The sequence below is a fragment of the Stegastes partitus genome, unplaced genomic scaffold (assembly GCF_000690725.1).
Source record: "Stegastes partitus isolate 25-593 unplaced genomic scaffold, Stegastes_partitus-1.0.2 Scaffold780, whole genome shotgun sequence".
Classification (NCBI taxonomy): Eukaryota; Metazoa; Chordata; class Actinopteri; family Pomacentridae; genus Stegastes; species Stegastes partitus.
Window position 1 is genome coordinate 59,496 of NW_007578511.1, and position 21,563 is coordinate 81,058.

General features: G+C 43.0%; 1 protein-coding gene across 2 annotated transcripts in view; it reads left to right on the forward strand.

Moving 5' to 3' along the window:
- The first annotated feature begins 7,438 nt into the window (after positions 1–7,438).
- The window catches only part of p3h2 (prolyl 3-hydroxylase 2), an 83,379-nt gene continuing 69,254 nt past the window's right edge, over positions 7,439–21,563 (forward strand). For both annotated transcript variants that reach the window (XM_008292034.1, XM_008292033.1), the window contains exon 1: positions 7,439–7,942. In XM_008292034.1, coding sequence (XP_008290256.1) covers positions 7,526–7,942 — 417 coding nt within the window. In that variant the 5' untranslated portion in view covers positions 7,439–7,525. The remainder of the gene's footprint in view (positions 7,943–21,563) is intronic.

A 21,563-nucleotide genomic window follows, 5' to 3' on the forward strand; every position in this document is an offset into this window, starting at 1 on the left:
TTTTGTTGGAGCTCGATCCCAATCTACCAGAAATTAAACTATGTGTGCGATTCAAATGATCAGCTCATCATCAAGCTCTGCAGAAGCCTGATAACCATCCTGATCATTTGAATCAGGTGTGTTGGAAGAGGGAAACATCTAAAGCATGCAGGATTGTGGCCCTCGAGGACCAGGATTGGACACCCCGAGCCTTCAAAAGTAAGAAAATTCGGATTTTAACATTTTGCTTTTCTGTACAAAAAGCTCTTTGTGTCAACGCTGTGGTTGCTGCATGTAAACATGGTTTATATCATTAGAAAGAGGAGACTCTAAGCTTTCATTTGATGTGTATATCATGGGTGTAGCAGACGCACTTCCCGTATCACTTAAACTCATCCAACAGATTCACATTTTCTTGAAGTCAGATTTCAGTGACCAACCAGCTTCATTAGTTAATCAGATGTGTAATTCCATCAAGCAATGTCCTGAAAGCTGATATTTTGATAGAAAGTTGCTCATCAGTTGTACTGGCTGATGTGGTACTAAACCAGATACGTATTTGTTTTGTCGTCTTTCTAAAATGCACTAATACAAGATAGCATTCAAAGTACTAAGCATAAGGCAGCTCTCTGTGTGCGACTCTAGTCCAAGCTGCAAACTCGAGTCCCCGTCTCTGCTGACTGCCTCTCCCTGATCCGGTGTACTTTATACTATTACATGAGGATGTGCACAGAATGAGTTGCAGCTCGCTGATTGCTTCTTCCATGTCCTTGGGCCTTCTTCCACCATGTTGGTTGTGCAGAAACTTGCCACTCAGCACCCGACTGGTGAGCACCTTCAGTTCCTTCAGTTTCAGGGAAAGATGTACACAAACCACCAAGTCCTGTTTCCGCCTACGTTTTCTCATGCTGCAATTGTTTACAAGTTATGTTGATTATGCCTTAAGATGATAATAAGAGATTAAGAGAATAATACGAGATTATCAAAACATGAATCAAAAATATACGATCCTGACAGTTTGTGAAACGATGCGGAAAAAGACGAATGAGACAAAATGATGTGCAGAATTTTCACTTGAAAACATCGAATCACCTCCTAAATGTAAAGTGGAGTTGATCCAGTTTGATCAGCTGCTCAGTCGACCTCCGTCTTTGTGGTGTTTATGCATTTAGAGAGGAGCCATAAACATAAACACAAACAGAACAACAAGTCAATACTTTCAGATAAACTTCTCCTCTATGCTTGGTCGACAGTTTTTTGGTGGTTTTGCAGCCAGAATTTGAAGGTTTTTTTCTTATCAGGAGGGAATTTGTCACTAAAATGATGTAATATTCTCTTTTTTGACTTCCACACATGAAACTGTGTGAATGTTTTTTTGTTCTTCCGACCTAAATGATTCTTCATCGTGTCCGAGTACGGCGGGAACTCTTCTTTCACTTCACATAAATGCTGCTTTTTTCTCAGGAAGTATCAGTGAACCGATTTTTAGTAGCAAGATCACTTTAATTAAATGAGGAATGAGAAACAAATTCTGCTTAAAGTTCTAAAATTAAAAGTCGTCATTATGCAGGAAGTCCCACCTTAGAATATTGTGTTTTTATAGTTTTCATATTTTGCATTAATCTTCTCAATCTGCTCACTGACCACCACTTAAAGCTGTAAAACAAATGTAAAGCGGTAAAAACTTTGAGCACAGACTCATCACATCGTCAGGTTTTACATTTAACCCACATAAAACTAGATCTGGTTCAGTTTAAACACTCTAGGTTCCAGGAAGACGGTGAGTTATTCCAGCGTCCGAACATCACCAGCAGCAGATACAACAGCTGCTGAGGTTGTTCCCTTAGAGGAGGATTTACCAGAAAAGGAGTGAAGGTGTAGTTGCACAATCTGCTTCCTATGCATTAAAACCGACTCCTTCAGATGAGCCACACCACGGCTCAGAGGCTGACTAATGACTGAGCAGATAAAAGGAGCAGGAACATGTTAAAACCGTCTGTTCTGACTCTGAAGCTTGCGGTTAAATGACTTGTTCTTTGTTTACTACCAGAAGCTGATTGTTTGCTGTGTTGTTTTGAAGCCTGAATTAGACAGAACCGTCTTTAATCAGCTGACGAATGAGCAGCGAACAGCAGGAGTCGTGTTGTGTCTTCCTCAGCGGATGTAAACCGTCTCTCACGGGACCCAGACTCTGCTGCACACATTCTGATTCTCTGATTGCCATCAACTCTTCCTGAACTCACCGGAAGAAAGGAAAAAAAAAAAGTCAGATGGGAAGAAAATAGCGAGACACACGACGGGTATTTTAGAATGTTTTCCTCTTAGCTGCTATAGGACGCCCTTGTAAAAGAGGTTTTTAATCTCAGTGGGTTTTTCCTGGTTAAATAAGGGTTAAATAAATAAAAAAAATGAAGTGAACCTTCAGTTATGCTTCATTTGCCTTTTTGAGCAAAGTTCATTGCAGTAGTTTTGGACAAAAAAAGCTGCTCTGCACAAAGTTTTAATAATCTTTATTATTATTTTAAGATAAACTTTATTGATCCCTCACCGGGAAAGTTCTCATGTTACAGCAGCTGGATGCAGATGAGATAATAAAGAAATAGGAAAATAAATTACAATATGTGGTGCTTAACAAGTTTATTAGACCACCTGTCTAATTTGTTAAGCACTATATATGTATATATATATATATGTATAGATATAGATATTGAACAGAAATGAGTAATTTCAAACTGAATTCACCTTTTTATACCCAAATCTAAGAAGTCAGAAATAAATCAAGCAGCGTTCAGCCACTAAAACTATTTTTTCTGTTCAGGAATGCAAGTAAACAACTATAATTCGACATCTTAATCAATAAATAATTATGTGCTTTACTGTTTTTTCAGCAGTTTTTTGTAAAACGGTAAATTTGAAAATCCATGGATAACAATAATAATTCTATTTTAGCATTTTGGTGATTTTGGTTAACCCTGTAAAGCCTGAAACATGAAATAATAGTCAGGAAATTCTTTTTTTTTCTTTTTCTTTTTGAAACAGAGTGTTTATTGACCCTTCTCACAAATTACCCCCAAAAATTAATGAAAATTTTCATCTCAGAGTTTTAATTTGCATCATTTTTGCTACATCCGGCCTTTTTGGTGCATGAACTCCTGATCCAGGGTGGATCATCCGAGTGGACCGCTTGTGTCTGTCATATATCATATATGATACATTTGGCATTAAAGGGTTAAAGAGCTTCTACATACTGGTGTGTTAACCATTACAGAAACATAAGGAATGATTTGGGGAATTACCAGTGCTGTTAATTTAGGGCAGCTGTGGCTGAATCCTTACACTGGGTGGTGGTCTGATGAATCTGTGAAGCTCGGTGCCAGACATGATGGATCTACATATGGATATGTGCATAAAAGACGTGCTGAGTTGATATATGGACGTATAAAGAGAGAACACAGTTTACATTCTGTTGTTGGGTTGTATGGGAACAAACTTTATGAGGAGCTGTAGAGAGGATCTTAGGGAATGATGTGTCAATGGAAGAGCTGTAGGAGGAAGAAAATAGATGATGACTATGGTGGAGGGGGGGAATATGGAATTATATTTGTGCCACAATCCTGAGCGCGCAATGGGAAAAAAATCTTGAGCAAATAAAAACTTGGCGTAAGCAAACAAAATCTATTCTGCGCTGTGTCATTGTTGAACGACCGTTCAGGCTGAGTTGAGCGTGAACAGATCATCAATGTTGTGCGAGAAAGACACAGTGAGCGAGCACAGAATAGAGATCTGAGAGAGCGTACACGACAAAACCAAGTGACAGACAGCATGATCGTGCCCGTATGTTGATAGCTGCAAACACAGCAGCAATAGTTTTGAGCACAGGATAGAGTTTTGTTTGCTTACAATAAGTTTTTATTTGCTCAAGACTTTTTTCCAAACTTTCCCATTGTGCGCTCAGGATTGTGGCACAAATATGATTCCATAGAAGTGAATAAGTGATGTTGTTGATTCAGAAGAGCTCAGAACAAACAAACAGCGTTAAAAATGAAGTTGCACTGGAAGAGCTAAGCTGCAGAGTGGCGCAGTTGGTAGCACTGTTGCCTCACAGCAAGAAGGTCGCCGGTTCGCGTCCCGGTGGGGGAATCTTTCTGCGTGGAGTCTCCATGTTCTCCCCGTGCAGCGTGGGTTCTCTCCGGGTTCTCCGGCTTCCTCCCACAAGGTCCAGAAAGGTTAATTAGTGATTCTAAATTGTCCGTAGGTGTGAATGTGAGTGTGCTTGGTTGTCTGTCTCTAAGTGTAGCCCTGTGATAGACTGGTTACCTGTCCAGGTGAACCTGCCTTCACCCTGAGTCAGCTGGGATAGACTCCAGCCCCCCATGACCCAAGTGAGGATTAAGCAGTGAATAGATGATGGATGGAAGAGCTAAAGGACAAAAACAGTGATACGTGATGAAGATTGTTGCACCTGAAAGGCTGTGAAGAGGAAAAAACTGTCAGCCAGAATACACGGACGGAAATTTTATTTTATTGAAAATCAACCAAGTTTTCTGGAAGTATTACTGATTGCAGCAACTATAAACATCATGTGAACGACCTTCATCTTCCTACACTCAGATCATTTCAGCCCTTTTTGCTCACCGGGACATTTAAACTTGTGCAATATGAAAACCTCATGGACTCCAGGAACTGGTGGGCGGATCAGGCTTCATTACAGCAGCAGTTTAGTCTTCTGGGTGGATGTGCTCCACCCTGACTGGATTACAGGAACACCTGTAATTCCACCGAAACAGCCCTGCAATAAACACACGGCTGCTGTCGTCTCATGACTCTGTGGAGGTTCTTGGAGGTTTAAATCCGGTTCCAGTGAGGAATTCAGGTTACGCAACGGCACAAAAATGTAAAGTTTGGTGATAAAATCCTGCGTTTTGCGATGAGTCACATCAGTTATTTACAGCAGCGTGTCCCAAGTGTGTATTTTTCTATAGCAAATGTTCATGTGGTTGTTTATCAGAAGTAAAGGCTGCGATCTGGATACAGACATAAATACAGTATTTACATGTGTGAAGGAGGAACAGCTCAGCAGGAGGTCGGTTTAACTTCCTTCAGCTCAGAAGTGTCTCCTGCTGCCTTAAAAGTGTGACTAATGAAGGTCGATCAGTGAGTTTAAAAGTATAAAACGAGCAGTTAAATTAGCTTAACTTGAGAAAACAAGTTCAATAAACTCAAGATATGAAGTTGAATCAGTCACACAGACGGTAACTCGCTTTTTTTTTTTTTTTTTTACATTTTCTAAGTTTACAGAGTTTCTTTCTGTATTTAACTTTGAGAAATTAGTAAAGACGATCTGTGAGGCTGCTGCTGATTACAGTGAGATCAATGATTCAGCTGTAGGGACTGATTTCAACACTGGTCTTGGTCATAATTGGATTTTTAAAAAAATAATTATAAAAAGAAACAACAAAAACGTAATTGACCAAAGACACACAGCAGGTTTCCACCATGACTGTTTTCTTAAACTACCAAAAACAAGAGTCTCTTTGCATTGAAGCAGACTTCCCACCAGGATGTGTTGGTAGTTTTGTTTCTTTAAACTTTATTTATTGAGTTTAGTGAACTCTCAGCTGTTCATTCGTTCAATTTATCATTTTGGGACGTAATGCTTCAAGTTATAAGAACTTACAAATTATATAAAAAAGACATTTTAGGTTAAATTAACTAGAAATAAGCAAAACGTAGCATATTTACATTCAGTAAACCAGAAAAGATGAGTTCATTTGATTAAATTCCTTCATAATGTTTCACAGTGCTGTCAGTAGAAGCATCTGTATTTTTCTGAACAGGAAGTAGCTTGAGATTTTTATTTATTTTTTAAACACCTTCCACACGTTATTATTTCATTTAAAACTTTTAAAACTTTTCAACAAACAGCAGCTCATTGGTTGAATTTGACCCTTCGAAATAAATCAGCAACGACAAAACGACGAATGAGAAACTTCTGCCTGTTTACACGAGTTTTCCAAAGCAGATGATGAAGTGTTTGCAACATCTAATATTGATAAATTGTTTGGGTTTTAAATGGAAAAACAGGCAGCTTTTATATTTTTGTTTTGCAGCAAAACCAGTATTTTCATTCAATCACACACTGAGCCGGACTTTTAAAACCTGTCCTGATGCACAACCTTCAAAACAGCTTAATAAAAAAGTTTTTTTCTTAAATGAAACTAAAAATAAATGCTCAAGAAGAAAGAAGTCCAGCAGCACAGTGACGTCTCACAGGCTCAGCTGCACATCTTAACCTAATTACTGACCCCTGATGGGATGAAAATGGTTATTTATTACCCAGAATTCACTCATATTTAAAATGTTTTTGCTATGTTGTAGTACGTTTATGCAGCTGTTGCTTAAAAGTTAAATTCAAGCCACAAATAAAAATTAATCTTCATGTTTTTGCTGCCCTCTAGTTGTAAAACCTGTTACAGGTTTTTTTGCTTCGTGAATATTTAAAACTCATTTCTGTTCTTATTTGGGCTCATAAACCAGGATTTAAGGATTCAAGCACGCATATAAAATGTTTCCACACACATCAGTGTTAAATCAGAAGATGATGATCAGAGTGTAGAAGTCCTTCACGCAGCGCTTTTATCTGCTTCACTTCACGCCTGACGTCCTCTGAAGTCTCACAGCAGCTCAACAGGTTGATGTGAAGTTTTTAAATTTACATTCACACATCCTGAGTCATGAATATGCAACGTAAAGACACGTTTTAAGGAATAAAACTGCCAATAACCCCAAAACACCTGCAGAGGGAGACAGTCTCCACCGAGAGGAGAGGGAGTTTCTGTCTCACAGAGCCTGAAGGCACGTTTTCTTTTGTTGACAACAGATATTTCCAAAAGACAAGAAGAGACAGAAAGTAAGTTTGAGTTTAAAGCTCTTACAATTAATACAAGGAGGTAAAACACAGAACAGTTTCAGTGTTAGAACAAAAGAATCACTTTTACGCACAGATAAAAGCGTAAAAGTTACGTGCGTAAAAGTTGTGCGTAAACTCTTGGAAACTGAGGCTTTATTGATTAAAGAAGTGTTTTGTATATTCCAGATGATTAGAAACGTGGAGACAAATACATTTTTAAAGTATTTTTGAAGTCAGTTTCTTCCAGCCTGAGAAGGAATCCAGACTTCTCCATTTCAAAGTTTCCTCAGATCTTCATCAGCGTGTTTGAAAAGCGCTTTTAAACCGCGCCTCTCGTGTGATAATAAAGCTGAATAGAAGCGTTGCTCGTGTTTGTGCCCACCCACCCTGAAGGACCCCTCACACCCCCCCACGGGCTGCTTCCAAGGAGAGCGAGCCGTGATTGTATTCTGGCCATTCATCTCCTGGAGGGGCGGAGTTAGCGCAGCCGGAGAGGGTCAGAACAAAATGTGTGTCCCCGGCAGACTAACACTCTGTCCCCGCTCCGTCCCGACTCTCTCCGCTGGGAGCCTTTAAATGGACAGTAACCGGAGCTGCTCGCTGTGACCCACCGGCCGCCCCGAACCGAACCAGAGGATGGATGGGAACTCGCCACCGGCTGCTGCCTGGTCCGTCGTCCTGCTGTGCGCCGCGTTCTCCTCCTGCGCTGCCTTCCTGGAGCCCTACGACCTCCTGTATGACAACGCGGTCCAAGCCTTCTACAGCAGCGACTATGACAGCGTGGTGCGCTTCATGGAGGCGGCGCTCAGCAGCCACAGCGAGGTCCGGCGCACCAAGGTCCGGTGCCGGCTGAGGTGCCAGGACCAGGAGCCGTTTGATGAAACCTTCTCGGACCTGCGCTTCTTCGACGCGGTGCTGCGCAGAGCGGCGTGCATGGACAGATGCATCGAGGAGAAGCTCGGCGCGCAGTCGGTGCACAAAGTCAGCGAGGATGTGGTTCAGGACTTCAACAGGAGGATCCCGTACAACTACCTGCAGCTGGCTTATCAGAAGGTAAGGGGGCACGGAGGGGGTCCGCGGGGAGGACGCTGAATCGGGGCTATTGTTGTCCTCTCAGCGGGGAGTTCATCCTGCTGCTCCGCTCCGCTTTACCTGCTGCATTCCTGCTCAGCTGTTCCTGCTGCCCGGCAACGTGATGCGGAGCGATAAGGGCAGAGCAGAAGGTCACCGGAGGGTTCCTGAGCTGCTCTGGTCCCTGGGAACACATCTGTAGATTCTCAGTGATCCTAAAGCTTCTGTAAAGAAAAAACAAAACCAGCCAAACGTGTCTTTTCCAGCTTCATCCAGGAGGCTCCTCCAGCTGCTGTGGTTCAGATGGAACATGTAGAGTTTGCTGTCAAACATGATGTTTTTTTGGGAGAATGTTGAACCGATGAAGCCTATCGAGGAAGGTTTACACATTTAATGCTTCAAATAGTGCATTAAAAAGATAAAACGCTCTGATGCTCTGAACCAAAGAGCCGCTGCAGCTCATTTAGTCCAACGTTTGTAGCCTTCAGTTCAGTCCTGTTCAGTGGGAGCACATATTCTGGTTTCTTGAAGTAAAACTCAAATTTTTCTAGTAAATGATATCGCATGGCTCACAGTTGGAGGCTTTCTGTGGCTGCATGAAGGTCTCCTGAAGCTAAATAACATGTGTCTGAAGGCCTCCTGCACGTTTCTTCTACTCTGTGATTAACAGCATCCCAGGATCCTGGGAACTGCAGGATTTTAAGCTGTGCCAACAAATGATGGTCCGAACAGGATTTCTATTCAAAGATTACGGATCTGCTCTGATCTCAAACTCAAATTAGAACAGAAAACATAAAAGGCAAAGTGCAAAATAAGTATAGACAAGTTTAAAGCAGAATGTGTAGAACGAGTCCACGTCAACATGAGAGTAAAAGGTTGAACCAGAATAGTTTGTTGGATCAGATTCAACTTTACTGTCCTGTAAAGACAATGATAGTGCTTTAGCTTTATATATACAGTATGTTGGAGTTTAAACAGAGAGAACAGGATGGACGGAGTGGCATAAACACACTAATGTGGATAAGATACGTAATGTACAGGTTTAAACAGTATTAATACTATTAGATATACATTTGAACTGTACTACAGCTCATATTTCATGTACGACATTAAACTGACTCATCACAAACATAATATTGAAGCTTCAGCTAAGCGTCCTATTGGATTAACTCGTCCTCCTAAAGCAGCTTTTTCAGGAAGAGTTTGTTTTAGCTGCAATGTTAATTTTAAACTAAACTTTAACGATATAATTTGCTCACAGAAACCACGTTTCATGTAAAGTCTCTCCGTCGACATCACAAAATATTCAAAATGCTTTTTAATATAATTTCAGGTTCAGTTGAGCTCAGCTAACATTTAAAGAATGAAATCTACATGAAATTTCTTCAAAATAAAATGCAGGAAAACTGACAGTTCTGTGCATCTTCCACATTTGCAGGTGCTGTTGTAGAGCTTCATCGTTGCAGATGTAAGCGCTAGAAAAACTTTCTCTTACAGAAACACAACAGAAAAAGGTGCTTTGGGGTCATTTAGCAGCTCAGACTCTTCTGTTTACAATCCTCTGTCTGCAGCACATGTAGCAGAGCCACAGCTGAGCAGACGGAGGTGCTGAGTCGAGGGTTGAATATATGTAAAGTTCATAAACAGTGATCCAAATGTTTTTCAGTATAACTTTAACAAAAAGTGCACGATATCGGACGCATCTCTTCCTCCAGTTACAGCTCTGATGTGTTTGATGAACCAGTGCAGATTAATGATGTCACTCTGCTGCTTTCATCTGTCAAACCCTATAAAACATGTCATCATTATTAATCAATTATGAATGTACATCCCGGTTCTGTAGCGTCCTGCTGTATCCGGATGCAACAACATGCGCCACACGTGTCAGTGAAACATGTCGTCAGATTTGCTTCCAGGCGGATCAAAGCTGAATCACGACTCCGCACATGTTTGGTGCACTTGCTTCATTCCTTTGTGGACGACAAGCGCTTCGCTTCTTGTGGCTCCGCTGTGTTATTTCTGAACGAATGCTTGTGGCTTTTTTATTTTTCTTTCTCTTTTGTGTTGCTTCATTCCACATCTCCATCTGTGGTAGAAACACACTCGCCAAACGGTCGTAAACACTTCAAAATACACTCAGGTGACAAGTTCAGAATGGGTTTCTTGTTATTGCACTGCAAACAGAGTCGGCAGCAATGTAAAAATCAACAAATTGAAATCATTTTTAACCTGTATGTATGTAGATATTGGGTTAAAAAGCTAAGACATGCGTTTCATGCACAAATATCTGACTTCAGTACACTTAGAATAAACAGTTGAGGTGACAAAGTGGTTCCATCTGTCATGAACTCACTGATTTCAGGACAGGTGGACACAAATGTGAATGAGTTCAGGCCAAAGACAGGTTTAATGACAGGCAGGGTTCGGTACACAGGAATCCAGTCAATCAGGCAAAGGTATCCAAGAATCGGCAGGCAACAAGGCAAGGTCCAAAAAACAGAAACGAGGTCATGAACAGACTATGACTTGACTAGGAAACGCTGGGACGAAGACCGTGAAGTAACTGGCAACAAGACTGAGAGATAATCTACACGAGGTGATGAGGGGAGATGGGAAACAGGTGAGGGAAAGCCAACAGGGAGCAGGTGTGACGAGACGGGTGCAGGAAGTGAAGCTAAGACAGAGACAACCGGTTAGTGAGTTCAAAATAAAACAGGAAAGACGAGACATAAAACACAAAACAAAAACTTGACAGACATGACACCAATCAATTTAAGATTTCTAAATATGAGCTGAGAGAACATAAAATTTTTAAAAAAACTGATGTCTTGAGTTGTCAAAACACTGACATATATATATGTTTAGAACCTAATAGTTTTCTGCATGTTAGCGCCGACTGGAGTCCGTTAACCGCTACAGGAGTCTCTGGCATGGTGGCCCGTTGTGAGTTAAACCCCTGCAGTGTAGAATATATCCCACAAACTGCACTTTTTGATAATTTGCTCCATATTCACATGCATCATTTCCACAGCGGTGCTCCCCCCGAGGTTCATCTTTTGGCTGCTGGTGAGCGCGAGGCGTGGGAACAATCCCGGGGCAGATAAATGAGGAGAGCTGGGAACAAAGTGTAACGGCTCATTCAGACTCTTTGTGCTGCATTCGTCCCTCAGGAGAAGTGGGTCCGGCGTGCCTCTGAGAATAGTTTCTGTGGGTTTTCTAACATTACTGCAGGTTTTTTTGTTTGCATGTTTGCTGTGGAAGGAAAAAAAAACAAAAAACTGTAACAGGAACTGGCTTCATGTCCACCAACGAGCAGCTTGTGTGAGATGAAAGAAGTGCAGCTTTACAAACAGTCCATTCAACGTGCAGACGTACAATAAGACGCGTGACTGCAGCCGTGATGCACTGTGGAAGGAAAACCTCGTAAACAAACGCTGGAAATCTGGCAGCAAGAGAGACGGAAAAAGTACGTTAGAGAATGGAGGAATTGTATAGGTGGTAATAAAACTGTAAAAAATGGTGAATGATTACAAATAAATGTAAAATAATGATATTTTTGCTGATTATTTACACTAAGAAATAGTATAAAATAATAAATTACCTTTTGTGAAAATGCAGATTGTTGATGTGGACATTATTTACAGTGTTCAACATGTAAATTGTTAATTTTTTTTGTACATTTTTCTAGTTTTTGCTGATTTAAAAACTGTAAAAAAAAAAAATTAAAAAAAAAAAATAAAATAATTACAATCAAATGTAAAGTAATAAATTACCGTATGTAAAAAAAAAAAAAAAAAATTAAATTAAGTATTTTTAATGTGAACAGCTTTACAGCTTTGGTCTGTTTTTTTTTTCATTTGTTTGTTTTGTTTAAGTCAAAATTTTTTGTGATTTTAGTGAATATTATCAGTAATTTAACAAAATAGAGAAAATCTGTAAATGTAAAATTTTTCAATCATTTTTGTAAATAATTTAGGTTTAAAATGACAACAAATATCTGTAAAATAAACATTTTTTTGCTGATTTAAATACAGTAAAAATAGTGTAATTTCATGGTCAAATGTAAAGGCACTAATTGCCATTTGTGAACTATAAATTTTTGATGTGAATGTTTGTCACAGTTTTGGCCAATTTTGCTTTTTATACAGTCAACATGTAAATTTACACTTTTATTGTGACTTTACTAAATATTGTAATTTAACAAAATCAGTACAAATCTGTGAAATTACAGTAAAATTACATTTAAACTGTTAAACTCTCAGCTTTAGGACACTGACGTAGTGGTTCCAGTGATTTGCAGCGATGTGATATGATGTAGATGAGTCTGAATAAACCTCCGTGTGGCTGAACGGGCGAAGCTTTAACCCAGCTGGAGCTCAGCTGAGCAGCTGGCTTCACCTCCTCACATGTACCTGAGAGCCAGCCGGCGTCCCGCTGACTGCTGACACACAGCTTCCAGCTCTGAGGCGGTAGGAAGCCCATCAGTCCTGCTACTGTCTGCGGCTGCCCGAATGCTTCCTCAGCTTTCTCTGAATCAGCAGAGAGACGCCGAGAGCCGAGCCCACGACTCACCAAAGTCCACGCCGGCGTCTAGACATGAGCGAAGACACGGTTTTACACGCAGATGCTCGTCCAGCTGTAAAAATATTACTCAGCTTTTGAGGGTTATGATTCCTCTAACATCTGTTTGGAGGTACAAGTGGCACATCGCGTTTTTATTTTTTTCCTCAGAGCAAAGCTGAGTGTTTGAGCAGATCTTTATGTCTGCTGCCTCGGCGCTGACGTCTTTACGGCGCGAACACGTGTCGACTCCGCCGCAGGTAAAGAGAAGCGGATCGGTCGGCTGCTATCTGATGCTGAATGTGTACATGTGTGCAGGCGCCCTCACATGTGAGCCGGTATGGGGGTACGTGGTAGTATTTATGAAAATAAATAACATTCCTGCAGTATTTAACATTCCAGCGTCACACGCCCTCCTCCTGACGCATAATGCCGCCATTGGGCCTGTTGAGGAGGCTCCACAGTCGCCAACTGTTCCGTCCCCAGCGCGCCCATCGTTTAGCCTGGCAAATATTTTATTTTCCTGTTGTGGCCTGTTTGCTTTGCTAAAAAAAGGAGAGACACGCCACCGTTTGCAGGTATTAAAGGGAGACTTTTGTAGCCGCTCGTGGCCTCCAGTGATCCTCCACAGCTCTGAGGAGCCATCAAAGGCCCTGAACGTGGCTCAGATCGTATCTCCAGCAGCTTTTATCTCAACCTGACCGACACGGCTGCTGGTCCAAGCAGTGACTCTTGGTTTTATTTTTCAGAACTGTCTTTTCTAATTCATCCCTGTTTAGTTTAATTATTAGGAAGTGAGTGGATATTAGATACGAGTCAGGATGTAAATACTGAAGTGCAAATATCGTCTTTATCTTCGTTCTTTAATGGACTAGAAATGAAGTCGTGATTCCGTATTACATCAATGAAATCTGCAAAAAGTTTAAACCTGATTTTCTCAGATTCAGCTGATGTTTTAATACCTTCATTATATTTAATGAAACCATACATATATCATGTCATATCATGAATATTTTCAGAGTTACAGACCCCCAAAGTTCATAGAGGTGGGTCCAAATTTCACACCTTTTATTGTTCCATCATTTCTGAGCCTCAGAACTTCATCAGTTCAGCAGATAGACACGTTAAACCTTTAAGGTTGGAAAACACATCGGAGTTCTGTTATAAAACTGCAACCAGATCAGTTTTACATCCATCCAGGTGTCACAATCGAAAGACGATATCTGTTGTTTATTTTTTAAAAACTTTTTAACCAACAAGTTAAAACTGCAGCAGTTTAGTGTTTATGACAGAATCATAGTTCTTAACATACGCTACACGTGCAACTCTCAGACACATCTTCAGTGATGTATTGTGAGGTCATTGGATGTTTCGTGTCTCGCAGCATCACACACCGTCTCCCAGGCGACGGGTTGATCAGGCCCCGACTCGTGTCTGAGTAGCTTGTGTCGCTTGATCCACAGCCATCTTGACGCCTTTTCAGCGGCGTCTGTGATGGCTGATGGCCTTCCTAGTGTGCAGTCCCTTTGCCCAGAGCATCTTGAGGGCCCTGATGGGGGACTGGCCAGCAAATCCTCTGCACCTCAATGGGGTTCCACCAGGTCCTCCAGCCCTTGCTTCGGCATTCGCCTGCCAGCTCCTCACACTTGACCCTCTTCCTCTCGAAGACCTCCTCCATTTGGTCTTCCCAGGGAACAGTCAATTCCAGCAGGACCACTTGCCGTGATGGTTCAGACACCAGGGCCATGTCTGGCCTGAGTGTGGTCGCTGCAGTGTGTTCTGGGAATTTGAACTGTCTCCCAAGGCCGGCCTTCATCTGTCAGTCCCCCGGGTTGGTTCATGCGCTGGTACAGCTTCTCCCCGGCTTTTACAAAGGCGATGTTCTGCCTTGCTGGTTGCTGCTGTTGATGATCCCTGAGCTGATGACCTCTGTGATGACCTTCAGCACTTGGTCATGGCGCCAGCGGTAGCGCCCATCTCCCAGTGCTCTTGGACAGCAGCTCAAGAAACAATCACTGCTGGATGTGTTTCTGTTTTCTGATAATTTACCCATAGAAAACTTTTTTAAAACACTGCATTCTGGGTAAACTTTACGGATGGTTTTGTGTCTCTTCCAACCACAGTGAGCACATAGTCCTGACAGTAAAGCACAGAGGTGGGAGAGTCACGATCTAAAGCCAAAAATCTTGTTTTTGTTCAGCATAATTTCCTCTATAACCAACTTGGAGCATCAACATTATGGGATAGGAGTCATAGAAACAATCACTGGTACCCTGGATGTGTTTCTGTGCATTCTGGGTAAACTTTAAGGCTCATGTGTGATGGTGGTTGACAAAGAAAGGATCATTTTGACCTCCATTTGACACCAGGATCATCTTCTAGACTGGATTTCATTCTGTCTTGGAATCATTTTCTAATGTTTTGATATCTTCTGCCAACTCCTCCCCGTGTCTCGTCTTCAGTCTGATGAATATTCTGCACAGATAATTGTAATTGTTGCACATCCAGATATTTCCAGGCCTGTAGATACACACTGCAGTCGTCTCCTGTGTTCATATACGTTTATCTGATGATGAATCTCATATTTTCAGGCTATAGTGGTGCTCGTCTCAGAGCTCACTTCACTCATCCAGCTCATCTCATGCAGGTTTGGGAGTTTGGGACGCCCACTCCCGGGTAATTATGGGGGCTGTTGACGCTGTGTAATGACCCTGTTGACGTGCTCATCCTGTGAGCTCAGTTCAACCTCCGTTCTAGCAGGACTTCTGGAGCCGTCGGCGTAATTGCGTGATCGATTTCGAGGAGCAGAGGTGCTGGAAAACGCATTTGAGTCGTATCAGCTCGGGTTTAATGTTCTCCTGTGAGAGTAGAAGAGCAGCTTTCTCATGACTCAACTCCTCATGACTCACGGCTCCATAACCGTCCCGTCTTTCTTTTTGTTTTGAGAGCCTCCCTGCGTCTCCCGGCTTGATGCTGAAAGGTGACGGCGTGGGTCAGGCCGCTCTCTGAAGCCTGCTGATGTCGGGAGGCTTCTTTTGGAATTTCCTCCTTCAAGCCGTTCGTGATTCCTTCTCCTCTGCGAATATGATGATTTGATTACGGCACAGCGGGTCGCCTCACGCGGTCGTGCGGTTCGATAAAATCTGCTGCCGCGGTTGTGAAGCTTTGGTGAGTGTGCAGAATGTAAGGCGACGGAATTAGCCAAACACAACTGCAGCTGTGGGGGGAAATGTTCAGTTTTTGGGCTCGTAGTTCAGCGTGAACCCCGGTGAGGAATGCTGTCGTGGAAAAATGACAGGATTTAGTATCGAGAGCAGCGAGCGTGTTTGATGGGAATCGCAGATGATGTTATTGTCATCTGCAGCTGATAATAAAGAGCGAGCTCCGTCTTTTTGGAGCGGCTAAAGCAAGCAAAAAGCGCTGCCATTTGCTTAGAGGCGAGCAGGTTGTTCGCCGCCAAGTCGGATTTATGTGTTTGATGTAACCGCGGATGACGGGGTCGATCTGCGGTTATCCTATTTGGAAGAGCGACTGGAAGAAGTTCAGGAGCAGGAATCAGCTCTGCAGGACAGCCTTCAGTCAGCTGTGACTCACTGAGAGTTTGTGAAGCTGCTCAGAGATGCTGCACCAAGTTGCTTATAGTGTTTGTTTTTGTCTTACCTGCAATTTGAAGCTGATGCTGCAGGTTTGTGAGCTGCAGCCACTTGATGCAACTCATACAGAAGTTGACAAGACTTGCAGCCAAAGATCTAGTTTCTTGCTGAGAGATGAAAAGATAAAAAGTCTGTCTGTTAAATATGAAGCTACAACTAGCGGCCAGTTAAATTGAACCAACTTAAATGAGAAGCTTTAATTGGGAACATGCAATTAAATTAAGTTTATCCCAATTAAGTAAAGTAGTAGGATCAATGCCACGGGTTTACACTAAACACACTGAAATCATTTTGAAACTTCCATCCATCCATTATCTATACACCGCTTAATCCTCACTAGGGTCATGGGGGGCTGGAGTCCATCCCAGCTGACTCAGGGTGAAGGCAGGTTCACCTGGACAGGTAACCAGTCTATCACAGGGCTACACTTAGAGACAGACAACCAAGCACACTCACATTCACACCTACGGACAATTTACAATCACCAATTAACCTCAACATGTTTTTGGACTGTGTGGGAGGAAGCCGGAGAACCCGGAGAGAACCCACGCTGCACGGGGAGAACATGGAGACTCCACGCAGAAAGATTCTGGTGCCCCCACCGGGACGCGAACCAGCAAACTTCTTGCTGCGAGGCAACAGTGCTACTAACTGAGCCACCCTGCAGCCCCATTTTGAAACTTGAATCTACGTATTTGCTTTATCCAAACGTAAAATACAAAACATGATCTTGTCACTAGACTCATCTTCCTTGCTTGTCTTTTCTTTTTTATTCGAGTTGCAGCAGAAAAATCTGCAGAAATGTGGACGTCAGACGCTCGAAGCTGAATGAGCAGTAAAACCTAAACTTTCACTTTATCTGCAGTTCAAACACCAGTTTAAAGAGATAAAATGTAAATTCAAAGTAAACTGCCATCATCAAAGCAGAAAGATTATTGGTTTTTTATAGCTTAAATGCATTTTTCTTTAACCGTTTCACATAAAGCCTGAGAACAGGAGGGAACAGCCGCTCAGCCGCCGTCGACGTGTTATATCGTGTGTTGAATCTGCACAAACACTGAAGCAAACGCAGCAGGTTCTGCTTTTACGCGAGGTTAAGACGAGTTCTTGGCTGAGCGCGGTGACCTCTTGGAGTCACTGCCGGTTGCTTGGCAATTTTTCATGGCAGCGAGACTCGATGCAGTCGTAAACAACGAGCTTAAACATTAAAGACGTGGTTTGTGTTACCTTCACCGTCACGCAGCGAAGATGGAAAAGACGTTTACGAACGCTAATCTGCACGAAAACAAACACCCTTTGTTATAATCTTAATTGGAATGTAAAACAGAGACGGTAACGAGATATCGCACGACTCGATGCTATCTTTGGGGCTTAAATTCTTCCTGACAAGTGCTCCGCCATCACTTTGCTCGCTGCACTGCTTTGCCCAGACAATCAGACACTGTGGCACTTGGCTGTGCCAAAGGTCTTCTGCATGACTGGCTCTGAGCGGATAACGCATCACAGGAATGCGGGGGCACGCTGTGGCACCTATATTGTTCTGGGCCTGATTAACGGCTGCAGCAGAACCAGGAGGGCGCTGGTTCAGGATCACACTGCAGAGGTTTGTGAGCAGGATGAAACAGCAGCAGGTTGTGGAGTCAGACTTGGCTTCTGGGTGACTCTGGCCTCAGCAGAGCGAAGCCGAGTCCAAACAGAGCAGCACAGCGGCCAGAAGTAGGAGCCGACGGCAACCAGGGGCGTCTTTGATTCAACTTCCAAACGCTCGCCTTTGATTAATTGAGACATTTTTCACTGTGACCGCATCGTGACCACAGCGTTTCCCTTATTTGTGGAAGATCACAGCATCTGTTGTCACACAAAAGGAGGATTTGGACCGAGACTCGCTGTCAGGGTCCAACCGGTTCAAGTGGATCTCAGCAGTGTGCAGGTTGGCAGCGGGGACAGCTGTTGCTACCACACACTCGCTGTGTGTGTGTGTTTGCATGCATGACAGCAGATTGTTCGCTCCTCGGCGTTCGGTGATTATCAGTCTGGCTGGAGCCTCCCGGGTGTCTGAGGCAGAAATCAGGGCCGGGATGGAAAAAGTCCGACTCTGCCAGGCATCTGTTGAGCTTCAGCAGTGACTTGTTGGCTACTGCGAGACCCCAGCACACAAACTGCCTCTATCTGTCATGTTATCTTTTTTGTTTTCCATCAGCGCATGGAAAAATAGCTTTCTCGGTGTTTTCTTGGAAGACGGGGGAACATGATTATTCCAGACTAGTGTGTCACTCGCAGACTGAGCAGAAACGTGTTTGCAGGAACTCTTCCTGTCTGATGGATGTGTTTGGCTTTCCGAGAAAAACACTTTTAAGTCAACTTTGGACGGTTTGGAGGATGTGATGCTTCAGACAGGACGTCTGCAGACCAACAGCTTTCCCTCGTCGCTGCAGAGGAGCAGAAGGAGCCTTTTATGGATGATGCTGAAGAGGGAGAATCCACATTGATCACTGACTTATTCATACGCCTTGTTGAAAGCTAAACCTGAACCAGGCGTTTAAGTAGCCGGGGGAGCGCGCACCGAGCAGAGGTGTTTTTAATTTCCTCCTTACCAAAATGTTTGCGCACATGAGGCCGGTCGGGGATCTATTCTGAGCGTCTTCAGACTAAACACGTCTTCTTATTCCACACCGAAAGTAAAAATGTCCTTCAGCTTTTAAAGTATCCACCTCAGGGCTTGTTCTGCAGCTATAAATCCTGCTGGAGGCTCAAGTTGCTTCTGTCCTCAGCAGATCATTTCTAAGAAGCTGAGAGCAGTGGGCTGTGGAGTGGAAACCACAAAGAGGGGATGGGGAGTGAAATCTGTTATGAGAACCGAGCAGGCGACGGTGAAAACCCTGGAAAAATGAAGTTAGTTTGTAGTCTTAAGTGCAGAAGCTTTTATCCTTTCACCCGCTTTTTTCTTTTTCTTTTCTGTCCAGCCACGTGCTGAACTAAAAACCTCCTTTCGGTGAAAGTTGGGTAAAATGTCATTTTAAGCCCTTTATGGAGGTTTGTGGTATTCGTCTCCCGGCGCAGATCACAGCGAGGTCACATGTCTCTTATCACGTTTTTTCCACTCGGTGAAGCGCTCTCATGCCGTGACATGGCACGACGCGATCGTAGGGGTTTCCACTGCGCAGCGTAACTGATATTGTTCCGATATTGCGGCTCCGAGCCAAGCGGCGCAGCTCTCCGCCCTCCGACCACGCTGTGTTGACACTGATTGGATCAGTTCGGTCCTTGTGCAAGTGGAGTCTGGATGCAGTTCAGCCGGAGGAGTGAAGGAATGAAACAGCACAGCTGTAGGGTTGCTTATCCATGTTAATGTGGTCTGCAGCGTGAACTTTGCTCTGCGGCATAAATTCATTCAGAAATGCCTCCGAAATGTTTGCTTTTCTCAAGTAAACAACAAATCTTGAAGCGTTTATTTGCGGTTAAGTTGTTCAGTTGTTCAAATATGTAGTAAATAAAAATGTATTTTAACGTTTTAATTACGGATCCCTCACCAAGAGTTCCTCGCTGCACAGACTTCATTCATATTCGGCGTGCAGCTTGTTTGCCTTTTTGACCCCGCAGCTGTTTCCTGTAAAATTCAATTAGACGTGTTGATTGTTTATCCAGACTCGCTCTGCTGTCGTCAGCCCGCAGGCCGACGGTTCACATGGTGACTCTGCAGGAGAGCGCGACCCAAACTGGATTTATGGGGCCAAAGATGATAAAAAAATTAGACTAAGAACATTCTGATATCGACATGAGGTTTATATATTAATATATGGGTTGATATTGATATGAGGGATGTCGATTGGGGGAAAAATGATGTCCTGGCCATTTGGTCCTGATTCAATCCAAATCTGTTAATATTCATTATATTCTGATACCAGATAACCTCTTACTGTTAAATATGGTAGTGACCAGGGAAGGTGGGCAGGTTCATGATGGCAGGCAGAGAGCATTGTTAGCTAGTAAAGAGGCATCATGATGAAGACTTATGTGAGGCTAAATGACCAGCCGGCTAGCGCGCATTACACAAATATAGTTGCCGTTAGTTATGGCATCACTCTTGTCTCCCAGTGGCATCTCTTATGGCTGCTTTTTGTGTTGCACATATTGAATAAAGTATTTAAAATTACACCATGCGTGACAGCGTCTGTAAACAAAGGATCGGGCTTTGGTTTATATCACTAGTTAGCAACTAGCACCACTGTCTGCTCAGCTGTGGCTCTGCTACATGTGCTGCAGACAGTGTTGTAATCAGTGGAGTGGTTCTGTTGGACAAACTGTGTGATGACGCCATTTATTCATTACCTCAAGCATCTTTATCTGCATTACTGTACTGTCCCCAAAGGTAAATTCGCTGCAAACTTTCCAGCTCCAGTGCAACGATAGACAACACAATAATAAAGCTAAAGGGCACAACTAGGCACAGAATAAGTCACATATGTGCAGCACCATGTATGAAAGCATTACCAGCTCAAACATGCATATAAATGGACACATAAATGATTTTTTTTTAAAAACCCCAAAAAACTGTGTTAACCTAAAACAGATATAATGTGAGTGGAACAAACACCATGAACCCAGAGATCAAACTTGTATCAGATGTGTTGCTGAAGACATCAAGAGTTGGATTCTAGCTGCTGTTTGTTGACGATTGAAATCATAAGAGAGTTTTGCAGGCTCTGTAGCATCCACCTGAAGTTTGAAAATAAAATGTGTGAGGAGTTTGTTTTTTTTAGGATCTTGTGTCTGACAAAGTGTAATATTGGACAACATAATCTGTGACGGGCTGATCTCGGCCTCCTGATATAGTTGCTGGGCTCTACTGTGTTGTAATTGCGTAAGCTGTTATCGTGTGCCACATTTGCTGAGTGTGTTAGTATTTAAGAGCTTGAGATAGTTGGGTGGATTTGACTTACATGTAAAGGTCAATAGGTTCAGGCCTGAGGTGTTCTTCAGCCATGTCTTGCATTATAAATATTCCACTCCAGATGTTTTTTCACACCGTAAAGAGACTCTCTGAATCCACCTCATGCTTCACATCACCAAGTTTCCCAGCTGGCATATAGACCCGTCTCCATTTCCAATTTGCACACCCCCTCTTCCTCCCTCAGACCCGCGGCTGCCAGAGAATAATTCATCATAGCAGCGCAGAACGCCAGGATTTCCATCTATTATCCCCCGCCGCTGCGAGACCTGCTTATCTTTGTCTGTAGACATCAACATCTCCTCTCCCGGAGAGGCTTCTCCCCGTAGGTAGTATTAAACCCATTTAGAGGACGGGAGAGAGCCGTCTTCATGCTCACATGTTGACCCGACCCCTGGCTGACTCTGACCTCACAGTGTCTCCACATCTGCTTCACATCTCT